The 23,415-nt window shown below is 36.8% G+C and overlaps 1 protein-coding gene across 5 annotated transcripts in view; it reads right to left on the minus strand.

Annotated features, from left to right (window-relative positions):
- The window catches only part of TOX (thymocyte selection associated high mobility group box), a 219,262-nt gene that overhangs the window by 7,224 nt on the left and 188,623 nt on the right, over positions 1 to 23,415 (minus strand). For all 5 annotated transcript variants that reach the window (XM_064387136.1, XM_064387151.1, XM_064387134.1 and 2 more), the window contains 2 exons: positions 18,077 to 18,157; positions 5,384 to 5,770 (listed from right to left, as the gene is read on the minus strand). In XM_064387136.1, coding sequence (XP_064243206.1) covers positions 5,384 to 5,770; positions 18,077 to 18,157 — 468 coding nt within the window. The remainder of the gene's footprint in view (positions 1 to 5,383; positions 5,771 to 18,076; positions 18,158 to 23,415) is intronic.

The raw sequence follows: 23,415 nt of genomic DNA on the forward strand, positions 1-23,415 counted from the left end.
TTTTGCATTGTAATGCTCAAGAGAAAATCACCAACTGTTTTGCAACATGCCTAGAATTTTAAATTTCATTTTCTTGTCCCAGATTGAAATAAAAATAGGGAACTTGATAAAGATTAATTTGATGTCAGGAGGGACATTTGCTCTTTAATTAGATTTCTGTAGCCCTAGCAGTTTCGTTGTGCCACTGTAGCAAGTCCTAAAAAGCCTGCAGCAGAACTAAAGAGTGATCCTCATCTCCACACTTTACTAGGAACTAATTTCATTTCCTGCCTGTCTGGAGAGGTATTTTCAACAGGCATCAATGTTTTTGTCTTCACAACTGATATATTCATCAATCTCAATGTGATATTTTAAAACCTTTAAATTACATCCAAATCCTAAAGCATCTGTTTATTACACAAGGAAATTGAAAATCTGTCTGTGTGATATCATACAAAGATTTTTCCTTAAGGTTATAAAGGAAGTTGACAGATATTAATGATTTTTTTTTCTCTTGACCTCATTCGAAGACAAAGCTTAACAAAAAAGAAGAAGAAATCTGGACAAATCTAGCAGGTTCATGAGTTTGCTGTATATAAAATATATACCAGAAAAAATGAGGTTATTATTTTTGGCAGGCTGTGCAATCATCTTGCTGTATACATTTGTTTTCTAAAGAAAAAAAACCCCTAAAAGTAGACTGAAATGAGTTATTATTAAAAAAAAAAAAAAGTGGCATACATTAATCTTCTGGTGCTTTGTTTTGCATATGTACTTGCAGCCATGGCTACTAGACATTAAGAATCTGGTTTTGCTTCCTATACCTGTGAACTGAAATGGGACAGAGTTGGACATGGGACTGACCATCCCATGCAATGCTTGGGTGGAGGATTGTGAGTAGGGAAGGTGATGCTTCCAGTCAGGCTACTTAAAAGTGTTCTTTAACAAGATCTGGGTGTATTAAGGGGGGAGAGAATCCTCAGTTTCATCACTCTTCTCACCAAAGAGCACAGTGAACAGGCTGGGTAGAGGTGTATGCTCAGAAAGAGGCACAAATATCCATGTGAGTAGAGAAAGGAAAGAATGACCTTGCAAGTGAAAATAGGCTGCAGCTCCAGCTGCTGTTTCAGCCTGAACTTTGGAGAAATTGTGCTGATTTGAATGACAAGGGTTAATAATCAAATCATCTAAGGCCAACTGAGTAAAAATTAAACATCATGTCAAACCCAAGAAACAGACTCGAGAGCGAAAACTCTGTATCAGTCAAAAAATTTTATAGTGATTAGATGCTCATAAGAGCATTTAATGAAAGAAAAACCACACTCCTCAAATCTACTGTGAGTCTACCTGTATGTCAAAGGTGGATAAAAAAAAACTACAGCAAAGTGGATTTGACTTTGAAAAGTAAAACTTTAACACAGTTCCTGTTAATGATATTTCAGAAAAATACAATGAATTTCAGAATTAGAAGTTAAAGAAAATAAAAATCAGGATCTAATTTTAAGCTAAGTATGAGAATAGAGATAATTGTAATTTTTTTACAGTTTAAAGGATTATTGCTGTAAACAAGCACCACAAAGGTCTACAGTAGTGACCCTTTTAAAATTTATTCATTAACTGTTGGAACAGAAGAGAAAAAAGACAAAATCGACTTCTGAGAAATTACAATTTAGTTAACTCAAAATAGAAAAGATTGTTTAAATGAAATTAAAAAATAATTACTAATGCTAGGCATATGACTAAAATGCTAATACCAAAATTTTACATTGCATTTCAGAACAATTTGGATGCATTGCATCAGCTGCATACTCCACAGAGTTAATTGATTTTAAAAATATCAAAAATTGTGTAGCCACTGTGGACTTTTGGCTACCAACATTTCTGATATTTTTAATGTTCTGTCGTTTTTGTGGATCCTCAAAGGAGACTGCCCTCCTCCAGCTGGCAGTCACTCTTGATTTGGCAGCTACACACGTGCAGGCAAGGAGTGCTGGATATGGAGAAGGACATGCTGTTCCCTGCAGAGCTGATCACGACCAGCTCATTGTCCTGGAAGCAGTGGGAACAGAACTGTCTCCTCAGGTCAGCACTTCTTAGCAGACCCTCCTCAAAGTTTCCATAGAAGAGTTTGTGAATTTCACACACAATGTTTTTTTGAGAACTGCATTCCTGCCTGCCAGGACTGAAATCTGGATCTCTTTGTGGGTTTTCCTGGAGCTGGCAGTCCTTCAGACATTCTACAAGATGGCCTTTGATATGAAACTATCCTCCTTTTCCTGGAGAAAATGACCAAATGTCACAGAGCCAGAGTTCAAGAAGGGGATATGTTGAGAGCAGGGATTTGCAGAGCCTGCTACTGTTGAGTGTCACACTGGTGAGACAGGAACTATTTTGAAGAGAGATGTTTGGGAAAAAAAGGACAAAAAAAAAGAAAACAAAAACAAAACAAAACAAGACAAAACAAAAAAAAAAAAAGAAAAAAAAGAAAACCCACAATTGATGATTTCTACTTCTAACATGCCTCCAACAGAGTCTGCAGTGAAGGTGCTCAGCCAGGTGAGCCAACACCTTCAGTAGAAAACTGCTCTGCTGGGAAGCTGTTGGCAGACTTACTCTTCTCTTGCCTATTAAGTTCCATGCTGCAGTGTGACATGATGAAATTTGCCTTTTTTTTTTTTTTTTTTTTTTTTACTATAGTGTATTAGTCTATTTAGTATGAATAGTGCTGAGGGTTCCAAAGAGGAAAATTGCTCCTGTTGCAAGTCACTCCCTAGGGAGTGGTGTGTTAGCTAGTTTCTGTTCTTGCTGCCTTCATGGAGTCTTTAGAAAGGTTTATGGTGGCCATACCTAAGCATGGAGGAAATAAAACAACTTGAGAGAAGAGGAAGTGAAAAAAAGTTGCTTTAAAGGCAACTATTGCTCTGCTTTCTCAGAATTGATATTCTCCCATTCTTCTTGGCTTTTTATTCAGGAGAGTGCTCTATACAGCGTTGTTTGGGATGGAACATCACATCCAGACCTCCCGTTTCCTCCTCACCATAGGCCAGACAGACAGTATGGTGCCTCCTCTTTCTACCCACTGCTGTTGACTCTGAGCTGCTGGAAGAGCTCCATTTTTCTTCCTTACATCTCTTCCTCTTTAACAAGCTCTGTGATCAGCAGAGTGTTTGCTCTATTTCAACCAGGAGGGAGAGCAGAGTCCTTTGACAATTGAGTCAGAAAGGTCTTTACTTTTAGGTTGTAATCTCTTGACTTTTTGCTATTTGCCTCCCGGTGACCAACTTGTCTTCTATGTTCTAACACAGTATGAAATCCTGGCTTTTTGTTTTCTACCATTTCTTGTCTAAAAAGGGTCATACCTAAGAAACTGAGCAGGATACCACTGTTCTTTTCTGTCCTGTCATGGCAAATCATGGTATTGTTAGTACACCTCTAGCCCTATAATGTAATGTATATTTTGCTACATTTAAATTCGAATCACAAACTCTATAAGCTGTTGTATGTTAAAAAAAAACCCAAACAAATATTCCAAAGTGAAATGACATAGACTTTCCAGAGCTCAAAAGCAGCATGAGTGGAAAGCAAAAGCAAGAGCGTAAGAAATATTAATGGCTTGTAGATATTACAGTGATTGCAGAGACATGTAGGTGAAGCATGGCAGTGAAGCATTTCAACAAGCCACAAGCACCTTGAGTGAAACAGAAATATCTCACCACGGTATCTTCATTAAAAGCATCAGCCTTTCTGACTAAGGAATATGAGTTGGTAAAAAGCATTTGACCTAAAATTTTGTGAGTTTAACAGGAACACAGAGGTACAGCATTTTTACCTAACTGTAATTTTCCCTAGTTACAAAAAGACTCATCATGATGAAGGTCTACATTCTGACTTCTAGAGACCTGTTTTCTGCAACCAAGTGTCCTGTACTTTTTTCTTAAGCTAAAAACAAGTCAACTGTGTGCCATATATCCCACAGATAACTGAAAGTACTTTCAAACCATGCATGCACACACCTTATGCTACAAGCTTGCAACTTGGCAAAATAAAACATTAGCAGATTCATACTACATTACCTTTTCTTTGGTAGAGAGTTTAGAGTAATGCCTAAGTGTTTATTCATACAAAAATGATAGTTCATGTATAAATATGTAAGTATCTAACATCTGTATGGCATCTTTTGCTAGCCCCAACTCTACTATTAATTCACTAAATAGAGACAGATTTTCAAATCTATTCAGTAAATTATGCCTAACAATTCTGGAAAAGACATGAGGAATTCTGCATAGAACAGCTAATACACAAGTGACACTGAAGCTGGCAAACAATCTGAACTTGGAAGACTGAGTAACTGTGCAGTAAAAACTGGTTGAAATATAGCTATAGGATCTCAACAGGTGGCTGTCACAGATGTAATTTCTCATGTTTGGTAAATGAACCAGAGTATTGCTTTGTCTCTCACTGCTCTGAGACTTCAGGTTCAACCTTGTTAGCAAAGGTGAATTTTTAGAGAAATATAAATCATTGGAGCAAGTTCATGACTATGTATTATCAGCTGGTACTGACAAGTTTTGTGTATACAAATTTTATAGATTCTTGCAATTCCATTCAAAAAAAATTTCATTTTAATGCCACTTTGCAAAGCAAGATATTATTATTGATAGTCAGATCTCATACAATACAAAAATAAATTTTCTCTCATGCAATCAACAATTTATCTGCTCTCTTTATATTCCTCTGTAAGCCTGGAAGGCACAATAGCATGGATGGTCTGCATTAACTCAGAACTCACAGGAAATATATTGAGAATCAACTCTCTAAAACATTCAGAGTAGGGGAAAAAAAACCAAACAAAAAAGCCCCATACTGGGATGGTGGACACAGCCCATTTATTTCCAGTAAAAAGAAGGTATATCTATTTAGCAAAATGAAGCTGTGAATGTGGAGTAATGTAAAACACTCATGTTCACTTAATCTAGCATGTTCAGTGCAGCCTGGGTTGCTTTATGTTTCCTCTGATAGTTACACATCACAGTCAGCACAAGAATAACAGCATAAGCTACAATCATATTTTTTCTAGACACGCCTGCCTTTTGTTTGCAAAGTGTGACTCCAGAAGGCTTTGCATTTCACTGTTTGAGGGTAGTCACAGATTTGCAGACAGATCTATGGACAGTGATGGACATTGTTGCTAGCACAAACACTTCTACTGCAGTTTTCCATCACCTAGTTAAACTCCTTTGTTCTTGCCCCTGAAAGACCAAGCCTATACTACCATGGTTTTGGAACCTGTAAATTAAAGCTAACCTTAATCTCTCTCACTATGCCACCTTCTGGATGACTCCCCTCCCCACGCCTGCCCCAGAAATAAAATAATTCCCGAGAGAACTGAAAAGGCCCAACTTACTTGCTGCATTGTAGGTGAGTGTAAAGCAGACTGGACCTGCATTGGTAGCTGGTTTCCAATGGACTGCTGCATTGGGATCGGCTGGTGCTGCTGGATGTTGAGATGCTGGTGCAGAGGGGGGCTAATCTGAAGCGGTGGAGGAGGGGACACAGCCATGTTTGCTATGGAAACAGTCACTGGCATTTGGTTGTTGGGCTTGGGCGCTATGTTCCTGGGGATATTGGCATGCATGGCGGTGATGTGAGGATTCATTCCTGGTTGTTGGTGGTAGTGGGAACTGAGGTACAGTGCGGAGTGAGCCTGGGCAGGCCCATGAAACACTGACTGCTTTGAATTCATCATCTGAGGTTGTGGGTTGGCTTTAACATCAACAGGTTCACTGTAGCTCTGTTGGGAAAAACAAAAATCAGAAAATGCTTAGAAGTGACCAAATATGGCTGTTCTACCCCCCTGAAGTCTGTTTAAGAGCCACACCATAGGCAAACATTTATCTGGACCATCAAATTTTCCTTGAAATGGAGTTTGGTTATTACTCTAGAAAAATAATTGCACTTTTACCTTCAACATTGTAAAAATACCCTTCGTTTCCTGGTCTACCTTGGCATTTTCTTTATCCAAACTTGGAACTGTCATCACTGATCTAATATGTTACACAACCAAGGCAACCAAGCCTGACACATTTTTTCACATAAGCAGCCACTATTATTGTCCTCAGATTTCATGGCCTAGTTGAAAGGAGAATTAGGAGGGTGGGTTACAGCAAAACTCTGTAGTGATTTTTGACATGCCTTGTTTCTCCACCTGCAAATCATGGATAAGATTTTTAAGGTCTTTCACTATATACATTGATATTGCTAAAAGCTATTTATCAAATAGTTAACATGACGAAGAGGCTAAATCCCATCCTCAGCTGTTCTGCTGCATGGAACAAATACACTAGTTGCTGTGCCAATGTCTTTATTTTGAAATATTTTGTGTTGGAGTGCTATCCATGTCATCAAACATATTACATAGGCCACACTTTAAGAGAAATAGGAATACTCTGAATAATTTCTCTTTTAGCAAAACATGCTTTATTAATCCAATTCATAAGGCTCTGAGAATTCTGTTTAAAACGTATAGCTATATAAATGTTAGCCTGCACCAGATATAGGAAAGTAATCTTTACTCTAAAAGTAGAAGAATTCTACTTAGACAATGAGAAACTGCAGTTTTCAGAAATATTATGGTCTGACCTGATTTCTTAAAGTTACTAATAGTAAAACTTCTCCATTAATGAATATGAATTTTAATAATACTTTTTGTTCTAATATTTATAACTTGCTACATTTGGTTAAACTCAATTTACTCAATTGTTTTCATACATTTATTTTCTTAGATATCTGGAGTGCTGTGTGCTCAAATAAATGAGAAAAAACATTAAGAATTAACTCACATATGCTTATAGGTAGGAATCATAATTTGAAGTTAAGTCATACTGGGATTAATAGTCAGTGAAAGGTGAAACATGCTGGAAAAAAAAAAAAGGCAGAAATGCCCCTCTGGAGAAAGTCACTTTGTCAAAACAAGGCTGAAAGAGGAATGCACGCCCTTATTCAGTGATCTCCGTGTCATGTTTGCTCAGTTTACAAGTCAGAGTAAGTTTCATGTTACTCTCAGCACTCCAGGGTCAGTGAAGTCTATTTGTATTCCTTCTGAAGGATGCACCATCACCAACAATCCGTTGACATGAGCGTTACTGAAATTGCTTCATTATATGCGATGATGAAGATGAGAATGATAACTTCCTTCTCCCTATGTGTAACTGCAGTTCCATTAGTCAAAAACCCCTTGTTTGCTTCAGTAAATGAAGGAAAATTAAATGAATATGAAAAAATTAATGCAAATCTCTGTGGATCTACCTAGCTCTGCTCACATGTGGGTGTCCACGTGTGCAATATATATTATGTTCATGTTTCCAGGATTCAGATGCAGACATAAAAGCCTGAAAGTAGCTGAAAAATCTGGCATTATTTGGATATTATTTTTTAAACACTGAATTAATGTTCATGAAAACATGGGAAGAATTTCTTTCCCCCTTCCCAGTTGTATTTTTAGAACACTCTTGAGTGTAGAAGCAATGACTGGTAGGTTTGCTGAAATTTTAGCAATTCAGAAGGTTTGTTAATTAGCAGCATGGTCAGGAGACTCCTCTTGGGTGTCCCATGCTTATTACACATTACAGGAGGTGCAAGCTGTGTTCTTTCTTGAGAGACTTGGAAGTTTTACTGAGAGCACAGTCCCCTCATGGAAACAGTTTGTCTTTCCATGATGTAGCTGGCAGGGTCTCTGTGGTCCAAGCAGGGATAATTGCTCCTGAAGTGTCTAAGGGCAGATTTGCTAAACTAATCCTCCTGGTGAGGTGAGTGCTGCAAAAAGCCTTTGCTGACATACTGATATACACTTCTATTTCATTTGTAACTACAAAGATGCTGCCATATACTCTTTAACAAATTAACAGGGAACTAATCTAATTACTGGACAATTCTGAGTTCACACGTAAGTGGTGGATGCATGGCCCACACTGATAAAATTACAGACATATAGATAGTATAATTTGATATTTTAAATGCTGAATTGTGTTAAGAGGAATTGCAGAGTCTCTGGTCAGAGATGAATAACACTTATTATACCTCTGAGAAGAGCTCTGCAAAGTGATCAAAAGGGACTTTCAGTTGTCTCAAGCTATGAATCAGCTTTCTATATGTTTCACCACCTCTTGATCCAGTAAAAAGCACAACGCTTCAGTATAAGACCACATATTTTGCTGTAACTTAGGATGCTTTAAGTCATATGTGATCTGAAACCAAATTGTCCAATATCAGTGTAAAATACATCAATATTATCAGTTACTGGAATCTTGATAAATGAACCCATTGAATGACATTCTCCAGCATCCTGCACTTTCAGCTTTTTTCTGCAGCTAGGTCAGAAACACATATTTTGTAAGTATTGCTGGACCTAATAAAATAGGTGATGTCAAGTTTTTCAGCTTTGTGATATCACTTTGCTGTGAAATAAAACAAGAAGCATGTATGACACATAGGTCACACTATGATTTTGGGCCCAATTGCTGCTTTCACAGACTAGAATGGGCATTGCACCGATCCTGTGCAGTATCAGTCTTAGACAAGGACTTTATTTATGGGTAAAAATTTGAATTAAGAAATAATGGATTTGACTGTCCAATAAGGGTTTCAAATACACACTTACATTCCCTGCTTTGCAGGTTGGATTTCAGCCAATATTCTCTTGACTTATCCAAGGATAAGAACACACAACTTAAAAAGCTCTCCCAAACCTCTAATTAATCTGCCCCAAACCAACACAGACAATTTACATCACTAATTTATGGGATGAAGTTCTAGGACAAAATTCAGATATATGCAGTGGAGACCAAAATTACAAATCCATACACACAGGCCACCAAACACTGGGGCCCAGTAAATCCTAAATCCTAAAAAGTCTTCTTCTAGACATGTAGTGAGAACATCTTCCATCACAACTAGCTGGAGAATGGTGGTGTAGACCCACCACTAGAGGGTGACAGAATATTACATTTCGTTAATGGCAGCTGGTGGTATTTTACACGTACATTAGTGAACATACACGAGGGCAACAAATTAGTTTTTCTTAACAGTCCTTTATGTTCTTTGAGTGGCTTATACTTGTTCTGGAGAACAAGTTGAAGCCTTACTGTAAATCTCAACATTCTTCATAGTCTAAGAGAAGGATTTCCTGTGTACCTGTCTCTCCTTCTAACATCATCACCTAATACTCTTGTCTAAATAAATAAAAAAATAAAAACTAAGAAGGTGAAGACAAGGTAGGTAGGCCAAGGCAAGGGAATGGTACAGAGAAATGATGACTGCCCTTTAGGCACAACACAAATCCCCTTCCCATCCCCTCCCCCCAAAAGAATCTGTTGTTTTACTGAAGCACGAAGAAAAAAGGGAAGAACATTTTGAAATCCCAACAGAAAGATAATGAAAGTGGAAGAGATATAGGAAAAAGGAGGGAACAAAATAAGTACTACTGTAATTCTGAGTATAATTATATTAACTAAAATTACTGGTGTTTCATGACCCTTGGTCCATAAAGTTATTCTTTTATATAATATTTTCAAGGAAGTGTGTGACGATGCAGATGAGTGCTGTTCTTAACAGAAAGTGTTCTGGGTGGATAATTTTGCACAAAGTTTGGAAAATGCTGAATCAAGTTCTTCCCATGATTTTCACCAAACTCAAGACATCCCCTCCAATTTTAGTGCAAAGACAGCTTTCCCATGCACCTCTCTTCCCTTACCGTGTGCCAAAACTCCTTATGCTTTACTGCCAAATTAAATAATTAAATTAGGAATAAGGGGTTAATAATTGCTCAGTTAATAGCGCTATTCTTTTCTGAAGGGAACTGCCCTGGGACTAGTGGTCATTCTTATCACACTGCATTCAGGCACAGGGAGTGTGTCTGTTCCTTAGAGAAAAGCAACATTGGGATTTCCATCACCCCATTCAACTCACTCCTGTGGTTGAGAAATTATTTTTGGTAAAGACATCCTGCTCAATTTAGCTGTGTTATAAAAAAAAAAAACCTAGATGATGTCATTTTGGCATCTCCATATTTTTGGGATATAATTTGAAAACTTTGAAACACTTTGAAAACTCACACTTTTAGCTCTCACCTATGTATCTCTGTAACCAAACAGCTCCTGAAACCTACACATGGGTATTGATTCTCTTTCTAAATTGTGCCTGCCTTCTGGCTACTGTTGGAGATTGCAATCCCATTTCTGTTGGAACACAAACATCCATGTGGTTGAAAGTGAAGCAAGGACACGTTTTAACAAGGCAGTACTCAAAGGGCCTGATCCTTAGACTACTGAATTTAAAGGAAAATCTATTATTAATTCAAACAGAATTTGGATCACAGTCCAACACTGTTACTGTTACTTAAGTATCAATGTCCGGATGTCCATTTTATTTTTCATGAAAACCAGGTAGGATCTGACTAATAGACGCTGAGAGTCATTCCCAGTTGATGATCACTACTTTTGACCTCTGATCTGTGCATGGATCAGAAGCATGCCTAGAATCTACAAGTTACTTATTTCCATTGTTATCATGTTAACGCACTTTTTGTTAGAAATGTTGCCAATAAGTGGAACTACATAGATGTATTCACAGATGATGTATATGGATATCTTCAACTTACATAATTTATAATGCTTCATATTCAGAATTATTTTCTACCATAGAATAATATGTTGGAATTGAATAGATTTTTACAATAATTTCACTCTAGTATGCAGTGCTCAACTAATATTTCTTCTTGCAATGTAAAAGTAAAAAGTCAGTGTTGTCCCAAAGAAACCAGAGATGTTCTATTTAGAGAGAAAAAAAGGTTTTTTTCTTGTTCTACTGATTTCAGAAAATTAATGATCAAAGCCTTTCAGTTGGAGCAATATAACTTCAGTTGTTTACAGATGAGATATTATCAAAATGCTTCTTTATTAATAACACCAATTAAGTTCTCCTTTGCAGTAAAATACTCAGTAAATACATTCAGAATGTTCAGTAAATGTTCTTGGTACTACTGGATGCTTATGTGTCCTTTAAATATATGCTGAGAGACCTGCTCAAGGGGAAAGGGAGCCTTATGGTCAATATGCAAACAGTGTACAAAAAGTGTAAGCAGCTTTACTTGTAGGCAAACACAATGTATTCCAAATTCAGAATTATTATTATTATTTTACAAAGCCATAATGGTGTGACATAGTTCTATTTTAAATGAGAAACAGGTGTTTCTCTTTAAATAAGAAATGGAGGTCCGGCCTTCTCTCTCCACACACTGGAACCTGAACTATGTGAGGATTTCAAAGCCTGGAAAGAGCTAAACCTAATTCAAGGTTTACACGAACATGTGTCATAAACATTTGTGGCTGCCACACTGTCCCTTTCCATGATGGTGCCATGCTCACACCTGGTGACTGGTGTCTGTCCTTGAGCCATGCTGAGGAATTCAACAATCTTCAGACTCTGTGACCAGAATGAAGGTTACATTCAGGAAACAGCAGTGATTATGTCAGCTGGTACCAGGATGGTCCAGGCTGCGCAGGCTGTGATCAAACTTAGGCAGGCCTGACTCAGCTTAAAAATGAGTTATCTTCAGTACTGTGACCATTACAGAGTCAGATAGAAGGAAATTGGCTGCATATTTATGCAGCTCCCACAAAGCTTACCTAAGCTTAAGTTTGCATCTGCTGTCTTTGCTGTCTCTTTGGTGGAAAGAGCATCTTGAATTGTTTATTCCTTCTCTCAGCTTTTCTGTGTTCACATAATCCTGTCTGTTTGTAATGTTTTTGACATTTTAGGTGACTTCCAACCCCAAGCCTGTCCTTGAGAAGAATCCCTTTTTCTAGCTTGCATGGGCTCAGCCATTTTATTAATACCCCTGTGAAGATGTTTATGAGAGAATGACTTCTCTCCAGCACTGCTTTCTCTTCCTGCTTAGCTCTTTAACTCCTACAGAGCCCCCTTTGATTTAACTCTATCCACTCCAGTGGATAACATATGCATATTTGCAGCGCAGCTGCCTTCCTACCTAACTCACAAGAGGATCTTATCAAATGACATTTCCTATTTTGTTAATTCCAGTCACCTATTGCAATAACAACATCTGGGACCCCAGAGAGTTCAGAAAGCTTTTTGACACATTCTTGATGTTTCAGAAACAAAGGAGTAAGCCATGGGTTGTCATTTATAATTAGTCAAGGTGGCTCAGAAGAACATCTTCAAATCTAAATATACATTTTGTCATCATCTACAGGGGATTGTCATGGATTCATTTAGGATATGTAAGTAAAAATGGATGTTTTATGAATGTAACCTGGGTACATGTGATAAAGGATATGCAACTTTAATTTGATACAAGTGTTTTAATTCCCCAAATGGAAGCACTAGGCTAATAGTGAAATCTAGTTTTATTAACTCACTTCAAAAACACAGTTCCTCTTCAAATCAAAATCTGGCTTCTATCAAGATCAAGACATTTCTGCCAATTTTTGGCAGAAATTACGTGAGAGTATCTCTTGGTTTTTGCACTGCTGAATGTAAAGCATCACATGATTTAGCCTCAAATCAAATTCATATCACTAACTTAAATACAGTTTGCTCTTTGTTTTCAACTGCAGTAGATCATTGGTTTCCTTGCTAGACAAAAAAAAAAAAAATGTTTGGACTTATGATGAGATTAGACAATTGTTTTATAAACACACATTTACTTAGCAGATACTCTGATGCATCACATATTTGCACATAAAGGATTTAATTTACGATTCTTTGAAAATTTCTGACTACACCATAATAATTCCAGAAATTATGAAAGAATGAGGTATCACAGAAGCATGAAGTACCTGCTTTGGAAGTTTTTAATTAGAGTTTTTTCGATCTAGCAATTCTAATGGAAAAAGGTAAAACTTGTATGTGTATGTCATCAGTCTGGGGCTGTTTTGTTTTTGCTTTAAGAGAAATATTACCATATGCCTTGTAGCACTTGTACCTACAACAAAAAAATCATGCATCAAACACAACTGTATTTTTTATTTATTCTTTCTCTTATGCTTTCTGAGGCACCTGCTTCTGAGAACAGCCTAACTGGTTCATGAAATTCCAAAACATCTGCATGGACTAGGGCTAGATATGATGTAGGAAAAGCTGTTCTCAGAAGCAGGTGCCTCTTTGCCAGCAGCAGAAGGGATGCTGCTCTCCTTGCATTCAATAGCCAACTTGCTAAAGCACTGACCAGGAGACAAGACAGTTCAGTCACTAACTCTTGTCAAGAGATATTACAAATTTTATTCCCAAATGAAATGTCCTAAACCCCAGCAGCTGCTTATTTAGGGGAGGAGTGAGCCAGGATACAGTGCCCCCCTACATCTGAAGCTTGGCCACTATGAAGCTATGCAGTTAGAAAACACAGATTGTGGAGAGAGCACAACTGCACACACACATTTATTCAGGAGTTGGGAAATGAATGATCAGGGAGACCTAATATATATTTTTGGTTCTTTATATGTTAGGCAAATGCTCTCAGACATACATTTATGAAATTGGAAAGTAATACCAATTTTATAATTTTAGTTTTGGGTTATTTTTGGGTTTTGATTTTGTTTTTGTTTGCTTGTTTTATTGATTTTTGTACTCATTTTTTCTTTATGATGGTCTCCCTATTGCTTTTTATAAGAAGGTCAAATGTTTTTATTTATGTCCACTGCATTTTTAAGAGACTTGAATTCCTTAGGCTGATCATTTTTATTACAACACAGGCAATGTAACAGATACTTTGGGTCCCTGGAACTCTCTAGTTACAAATTGCTGGGCTAATGGCATTAAGGCAATGTCAGTCTTACAGATATGACCTTTAGTTTTCTTATGAACCACAATTGCAAGATGATGGACTAGGAAAAGCTAAGTCTGCCATAAGTTTCGAGAAGCAATTTTACATGTCCAAAGGATTTGCACTGTCCACAAAACTGAAAAACGTCCAATGTGTTCACTTCAAAGTCAAATGAGGACACCACTTTGACTTAGATACAGCATCTGAATTTTGAAATATGCCTGAGTATTTTGAATTTGAATAATATTCCCCTTGCTGAGAGGTTTTAGCTTCAGCCATAGTCACTTCATGAAACTTGAAATTGTGTCACTACACAGAGAAAATTAAAGATTAATCTAGTCAAAAAGAATAAAAAGGAATGAGAAATCATTTTTGTACTACTGAAACAGGTACAGTTGTTCTGTTATAATTAACACACATATATGTATCACTTATATGCACATAAATAGGCATGTTGAACACATAACGTGTATATATTTTTTATAAATATTCATAGATGAACCTATGTAATATATGAAAGTATTTAACATTTACCCATATACATCTGTATTAAATATATATATTTGAAAGATGCAGCAAAAACTCTAATGTCAGCCAGAAAAAAGGCTGGTTAAGCTAGAAAAAGTGCTTGTTTTATGAAAAAAGTAAAATTGCAATTCACAGCATTTTATGTAATGCTGTACAAATTACCAGATACCAGAGACTGCATTTCTGGACCTGAATAGTACTAAAAGTTGCAACTAAGGGCAAATATAAAGACACTTGTTTACAATGCAAAGGCTTAGTCAGTACTATAAGCAATATGGCAATCTGCATAGCAGAATATATAATGCTTTGTTATGTGTTTTTACTTCACCTATCAATTCCTACACACGTGAACAAACTCAACAACACACCCATTAATTTCAACCGGTACAAAAAAAAGAGAAAATACAGGAAATATAAATGAATAGGAATTAATGCATACTGACATATTTATGCAATCTTATGTTTACCGTATTTACTGGGTGGTAGCCATATCTGTCCTACAATGACATCCTGAAAGTATTTAAAAGTGTACTAGAAATGGGCTGGCAATCCTATTACCAGAGTTTCTGGTGACCCTTCCACTCTTTTCAGCTAAGATTTTGTCAAATAACACAGTCTGATATGATACAAACTATGGGTGTGTGTGACCTCTGTGTCTGTGAGACAAACCCCAAACAGAACTGCTCAGCTTTCTAAACAGTGAACAGGGAGGGGAGAGCAAAATCAGAGTAAAGGGGCAAGGAGCTGAGTGTCATGGAGAAGGCCACTCTCTCCACCTGATGCTCCACATCCACTCCAGAGCTTGGTATGAACACCAGTGTGTCTGAACTTCATTATTCTGCTAGCAGGCAGAGACTAGGAAGGGTCCTGGCTGTAGGAGTTCTACCCTGTTCCTCTGTAATCTTCTACTTTGACTATTCTGGAATTTCAAATGGCCGAGATGGCTGACATGAGTTCAGCTCCAAGTCTGGACCACTGAGGTAGAACATGGCATTTGTCCAGTCCTTGCTTTTCAGAAAAGAGAAGACTTGTAAATAAATGCAGAAAAAAACATGCATAGACTCTTGTATGCTCACTAGTTTAAAAATCAGTAATACTTAATGAAAAAGACAGCAGAATCAGTGTCAAAAAGATAAGAAACAGGAAAAGCAGCTGCTCTGGGAGGTCTGAGGCACCTGCTGAGCTGGACAGAGGGGACTTGAGCAGAACCATTGCCTCCTCGTGCCTGCCTCTTCCTGCAGACAGAGACCACTAGGAGGGGATATGAAAGAAAGTTTGATAATTGGATAACATTTGGATAGCCAAAGCATATCCTGATGGGATAGGAAGCATAACTGAGTATCTCATAGCTGCCACCCCAAAGTCATTGGAGCTCTGCTATGAACACGAAGGGCTTAATATTGTTCAAATACTTTGAAGAAAAGATGTTCCAAGGACAACACACAAAATTGATGAGAACCTGATTTCATGATTATTTGTGTTTGAAAACATGGACTGTATAAACTTCCTGCTCCCACGTTTTTGTGAGAATTTCTTTACACCAAAGCACTGTTAGAACGAGCAGCACAGAAAATTCTATAAAGCAGAAAGGTTAAACAACAGGCAGTAAATATAACTCAGGAGGATCCAGGGTGAACACCTGATTATAAATGTGAAGTACCACAGAGTGAGGCACAAAGCACAAAATATATCTGTGAGCAAATCATTAATATGGTAAAAAAGAATTTTTGGAAAATTTGCGTTACTTTTGGCATGTCTCAGCTTTTGATAATGAGGTCCTGGAATCTTAATAATACCATCTAAAAGTAGTTTTTTATGGATGGTAATGTAACAACATGGACATAAAAGACCACACTGACTCCAAATAAACTTAATTATGTATTATATATATTTTCTCATGCTTACAGGCTTGTCTAAAAAACTAAAACTCTTCTGGTGCCATATAAATATTTAATAATGATAATGTAGAATATACTGATATTATATTACAAAGGGTTATTTTACATCCTTATACCAAAATGGACTTGCTTTAGTTACATACCAGCTCTTTTAGATTCATTGAGTGTGTTCATGGGAATAAGCAATCAGTACTCAGCTTCATTAAGTTTATATTTTTATACTTTCCACACTAGAGGAAAACATTACATTATGGGCAGAATTTAAATAATTGCTTAAAAGTTAAGAAAATGCTTCAGTGCTTTTCTGACTAACAACAAATTTGAATATTTGCACTAATGGATTCAAGCACTGAACTGATCAACAGTCTTCCAAAATTTTTTCTAAAAAACAAATTTCAGAAAATGCCATAATATACTCTTTTGTTGTTAAAAAACAAAACAAAACAAAAAATCACATTTTTTATATTGCACATTTCAAAATTAAGTCACATAGAGTGTTACGTAAATAGTTCATGATGTGCTGAATAATGATAGCCAAGTTATCTTCTCAAGTGAAAAGCTGGGTTAAAACTTGGTATATTTTGATCTTTTTAGACCTATCTGCTGCCAATAAGCAAGCTACTTCAAAAAGATTTACTTGTGTTCAGAGGGTACTCTTTCTGAAGGCATTGATTATTTCTGGAACCAAACAGTCCTAATACAGAAATGAAAGGTATACTGTAAATTACTTTAACTAATTGCAGGAATATTTATAATGGCAGCTAAAAAATGGAAAGTTATAGGACACAACCCCCAAAAATTAATTAGGTGCCAGTCATATTTCAGACTTTTAAATTCAGAAGAAACACTGAACAAATATGAAGATAAGGCAGTAACATGCATGAAAAGTCCTTGCACAGCTAATCCTTGCTATATATATATATATAGCAAACCCCCTGAAAAATTAATATAGTATATACAGTAGTATTGCCTTCAGGGCCCCAAAAATATTTTGAAACTAACCAAGAAGTTTTTCTCATGTCCTATATACCAGTCCCTCATACTGTGCTCTTTACCTCTAAAATTGATTTTATTTAAGTAAGAACAAAATTCATCTAAATTTGTTTGGATAGACCCAAAACAAGTGGTTCTAACTGGTATGATTCTGAAGTTTCTCAATGGGTTTTTCACATTGACATTACAGTATAGTAATTGCACATTCTTCTGCATATTTAAAAGTCTATTACAAATTCTAAAGAGTCTACTGCAAAATTATGGGTACTGAGTTTGAATAAATCTATTTAGAAAATTGCTACTGGCTGTATATTTAGTGTGTTCCAGTAAAGAATGTTCCACCATTGCCTTAGTGGTGACCTACGCCATGCTCACATTTGCTTGCTGGACATAAAATGGAAATTCACATTTCTTACGAAAATCTTCAATATCATCTGAGCTTGACCATTTCTGTCTTGTGATTGCAAGGCAAAAAGCAGTACTAAAAAAAACCCACAAAACCAAACCCAGGCATTTTGTGCATGATATATATTTTTTCCCCTTTTAGGCAGCACAGCGGCTGCCTGGCATGTTTGTTATATGGAGGTCTGTTTACCACTACCTCCTTTCCCTGTTGAACTGGCATATTACTCGCAAACTGAAGGGCTGCCTTGATGACCAGGAGGGAAAGGATGTCTTTATGTGGACAGATGATTGTGTTTATTGAGCATTTGCAACTTAAACGCAAGTTTAAGGTGATAATAAACAAGGCTATTTGCACTAAATACTGCAGTGCTCAGCTGAAAATGGTTTGCAATATGTCACTATATAGATGTGTGTATGTATATACATCATGTGTTACCTTGGATACAAGGCTTGCTCTGTAGGCAGCTAACTGCTTCAGATACTCCTTCTTGGCAGCTTCAGTTTTCTTTTTGTATACCTAAAAACAAAGAGTGGCAAATTGGTAAATTAATCTGGTTTTGTTTTTATATATCACTGGTGTGTCTCTATGTCTTTCTAAATAAACAGCCTTTCCTCCCCATATTGCTTAAAGAGTGAAATAATAAACATCAAATATTTTAAAGAAAATATTGTTCCAACTGTGAAACACCATTTAACTAACCAGCAGTACTGGAAAAACAATATCCCTCATAGAACCCCAGGTTTAATTCTCAAAATGAAGTATGGGGTGTACTTTCAAATGCGACCTTTTGGGATGGGGGAAGGTAGGTGTGACCCTCTCCACTGGCTTCCACCTATGAGACCAGTTAAAACCCTCTGGGGAAGACAAGAATTTGCAGAAAGACATTTGAGCTAAATGAAGGAGGAGATGACAGCACCACAGATTAGCCAAAAGAATTCCTCTCTTCCCTGGGTGAACTGATGGGGGCAGTCAAAGAAGCCCACAGAGCTGCTAAGGATAATAAATGTTAGCCATTATTCCAGTCTTGATCCCATATCGGTCTAATTAACTTCTCAGAAGCATGGATCTATTTCCGTACATTTCTCTCAACTCACCAAATTATTTTAAATGTGGCATGTGCACAATCTCATAATAGATTAAAGACCTTGGAGAATCACTTCAATTCTGCCCAGATTTCAAGACCAAAGACAATCTGCAGGGTTAAGCAGGACCTCATAGCACTACAGCAACATGACGTTACAAAAGCATGTGTAGATATTTAGGGTTAAAAGCTCTCAGGAAGAGAACTAGGTTCTGACCCATGGAGCCTAGCTAATGACTTGCTGTTAGCCATGTCAGTGACAGATTTAGGAACAACTCAACATTTCTGTTTGCCTTATTGCCATGAGTTTCTCATTACTTCATGGTTTGGGTTTTTTCCTGAAAGTGTAGATTTAGGAGTGATGCATGCATCTGGGCTTCATGTAACTAAGCAGGACTGTTTGCTCATCTTTCTTGTTGAAAGGAGAAGTTTAGAAAACATCCAATGGTTTAAAAGTGAGGGAGAAAAATAAAGGGAAAGAAAATTTACTTTTTTATTGTTGTTATATTTAATGATTTTTAAGTCAAGTGCCAAAGGTTAATCCACATGTGGAGGGACATTTGGAGTTCATAATATTGCACAAAATGAAACTGCAGCTTTGTGTATCCGTTGTCCACTTCTCCGGCCAAATGCACAACCTGGGCACCTGTGGAAAGCCTCCACGAGAAAAATAAAGACTGTCCATCTTCCCCCTCTCAATCCTCACTGCCTGGTTAACTGGGCTATTGATTCAAAGCTAAAAGACAGGCAAAGCTAGGAGGACAATTTTGGGGTGTTCTTCTGAATTCCACAGCTAAAATCACACAGGAACATCTCCTCCCCAGAAAGAGAAACTTTATGGAACTTTAAAGTGTTCTCTTTTGATCTTCCAATGCTTCAGTAAAACCAGCAGTCCTGTAATGGAGAGGACCTGGCAGCACAGAGTGTACACACAGAAGACAATACAATTGCAGACAACAAAGGGAGAGTGGTAATGTCAGGCTGGAAGGATCCAGTACAAAACCATTTTTATAAAGAATGTACTTGTGAAACAATTTTTTGTTTCACTAGCGCTTTACTTTCAGACATAGAACAAACCTCAGATACAGGCTGGCAAAACTCAGAGGCTGTCTAAAAGGATTAAAGATTTTGCTTCCCAGGGAAGCAAAAGATCACAATGGAAACAGAGAAGTCTTAGGCTTCTAAAACTGTAAATATAAAGACAGAGAGGGAAAAAGATTGGTTTTAGCTGTGCAACTGTATCTTTGCACCTTTGTAATTTTGCCAGATTAAGATAAATATGTAGTGTTTGTTGATCTCCTATTGTTCTGCAAATAAAAAAAAAAGGTAGCAATTTGCTTCTTAAGTTGTTATCATTTGTGATTATTAGGGGAATTATTATTTGCTTTGAAACAAAATAAGAAATTAGTCAGAAGTCTAGCTGCTAAAATTAATTCAGAGTTTAGCAGTGTTCCTAGCTGCTAAAATTAATTCAGCTTGACCTACAGAACAAAGACTAAGTTATACTGCTTTGTATATTGCAATGCCTCTGTGTCACCCTGATAGCCAACTTAAAAAACAGAGCTGAACAACGAATTTTACACAGAACAATGTTCTTCAAAAGATCATGTATCTACTGCTTCCACATTGGGTTTTATTTTGCATTACACAAATATAAAAAGTAGACACTCCTGCTGTGCTCTTACAGTCACAGCATAATTGAAAGAGTCCTCTGGGACCTGACTTTTCCCGCAAACAGTCATATTGCACAAGGTTAACTCAATAATATGAAGCTAACAACAATTCTGCAAATCTCCTTCTAAAACATCATTACTTCATAGAAACATCATCACACCATTGTTATTTAATTACGTCCTACCTATGCCTCTACCATGTTCAGTGTACACACTTCCTTACCCTCTTCTCTTGAATCTTTTGGTGAATGAACAATAATCACGTGAACAACATATCTTCCCTAGGACCATAAAATTTACTGATTTAACAGGAGGTCATTACAGTAAAAAAGTCCTTACTGGGTGGGAAAAACTTTTAGATGACCCCAGCCTGCTTTGATTTTTGCATTGGCAAGAATGGCTCCTGCAGGCTGGCTTGCCTGGAAGGTGGTCAGCTCACCCCAGTTTGTGCCTGGAAAAGCATTGGTGTGTCCTCTGAGGACAAGAGGTTGGGCTCTCACTATGTCCTTCCCAAGGTGCCCACTGCTTAGCTTAGCATACAAGTAGGCTGATGACCCTCATGCTGGTTTTGGAAATTGATTTGCCATGGCCTAGACTAAAAATTAGAGTAAGTTTTGCCTGTCTGGGGAGTAAACACTTGGTAACATAAATAGCAACCAAGTTTGGTCTGGCAATCAATATTTTTCTCTGAAGACAAATGAATGTGGCCCCGGCACTGGTACCAATTCACTGGCTCTGTGATGGACTGGACTTGAACTGGGAGCTTATGGAGGCAGGGCAAGTGGGGAATGTCTTCAGCAGCAGCATCTCAAACAGGTATGAACAAGTCAGCTGCTTCTCTCAAACTATTTTTACATATTTTTTTCTGCAGCTGTGTGAATTTTTTAGCCCTCAGGCTTAAATAGTTTTGTGTTGCTGTAAGTATAAGACTTGTATCCTTGCAGCACTTTTGGGGAGGAAAGACTTGTGTCATCATTCAAGTGTGCTCTAGAAAACAGCTGAAGGTCTTTTGAGCTTCATGCTTAAGACAGTGCCAAATTATCAAACACATCATATCCAATAATACAATTAACATTTTTCCTGTATCATAAAGCACGGTTCTGTTCTGTTACTTGTCTATATGGTATAGTGGGAGTATTTAATTTTATTTATAGCATCTTAGAAATCTCCTATAAGGTTATTTTTTTTGTCTTCTGTCAGGCAAGCAACAATTATTAAATAAGTAACTTGACAGGAACATATAGTTATGGAATTAAGTAATTTCCATTTTGATTTAATTCAATTAACATGATAATTGAACGTCAACTGATTGTCACTCAGGCAGCAAAGGCCCATTCTGATTCAGTGGCATATTTGTGTCCTTACACAGTATTTTATTTTCTATATTGTCCCAGTTGTGGCAAAAAATGAATGTTGGCAGAAAAAGACATAATTTTGTATATGCAAGATGGGCCAGTTTAATTTATTCTTTTCCTCTTCAGCATGTTATAGAAACCCCAAAACACCAAGACTGCATACATTTATCTATAAAAGGAACTTGCTGGCATTATTTTCTGACTGTGCTACACACATGCAAATGCAGACAGCATAATACACAGGTGCTCATTTAGTTGCACTTCCAAGGTAGCTTCAAGTTCCCTTACACTGTACAGCAAAGCATGTAAAAAGGAGCAAGCACAAAACCATCCTTTGTGCATATATTTATATTATATATAAATATAAATGTAAGTAGAAATAGAAATACAAATAAATAGAAATCAAAAATATGTATATATTATATTATATTATATTATATTATATTATATTATATTATATTATATTATATTACATTACATTACATTACATTACATTACATTACATTACATTACATTATATTATATTATATTATATTATATTATATTATATTATATTATATTATATTATATTATATTATATTATATTATATTATATTATATTATATTATATTATACGACATTATACTATAATGTCTTAAGCCAGGATTTTGTTCTGGCCAGCCATTTTCTCACAATGAACTGACTTCCAACTTGCTTGTGGAGGATTATCAACACATCACAACACAGTAAGCAGTGGGATTACTACCCTGTCACCCTTATTGCCTGAGGGGAACAGATCTCCTTTCCTCCAGTCATCACAAGAGCCCAAACAGGCACTCCAATGTCTGCAACCACATCCTCAGTTTTTGCTATCAGATGATAATGGAAAATTATTGCTTGGGACTACAGTCCCCTTTGAGACTAGAGATGATACTAGACTGGGAGACAGTGAACTAAAGTGACTCATAATTTTAGGAGAAAAAGAGACCTTCAGAATTTGTGTTTTATGGAAGTCTGCAAAAGCTCTGTGTCTTCTAGATGACAAAGCAAATTACAAAGAACCATGCTATTCCCTGGCTTTGCCTAAATAGATGGTATGAGGATGGCAAAGAAAGGGAAATTTTCTGTTTATCTTGTGGATATCTCCTTAAAGTTGGGACTTGCAAGAAACTCATATTTGTCTTTTTAAAATGATGTAAAAGTGACCACATTTGTTTTGGTGGAAATGTTCCAGAAACCCCACAAAACAGTATATGCAAAAATAGTAAATCAAAAAGCGACATGAATGATTCTGTATTCTTGGTCTCTGCAGTGTTATATCCCATGGGAGTGTCATTTTCACGGACTACAGTTACAGGAATGTCATCTGATAAAATACAGTAGGCTCCAATCCAGAATTAAATTCCACATTCAGATTGTCATTCCTGGCCCTAAATATGTCGGCTCATAGAGAAAGCTTGTATTTTTTTCCAAGTGGGAGACATATCTCTAGTTTTAATCTCTTGATTTTGCAGCAAAGGCACCTAGAGCTGCACACACTCATCTAAAATATGGACAAAGATATTCCCACAGCAGTCAGAAAAAAAACCCCTCAGAATTGCTTAATGGACATTGAAATATATTATCATTTGATTTTCAATCTAAGTACATACAGTAACAAAGAGGCCCAGGGCAAGCTATATGGCT

This window comes from Passer domesticus, chromosome 1 (assembly GCF_036417665.1).
Source record: "Passer domesticus isolate bPasDom1 chromosome 1, bPasDom1.hap1, whole genome shotgun sequence".
Taxonomy (NCBI): domain Eukaryota; kingdom Metazoa; phylum Chordata; class Aves; order Passeriformes; family Passeridae; genus Passer; species Passer domesticus.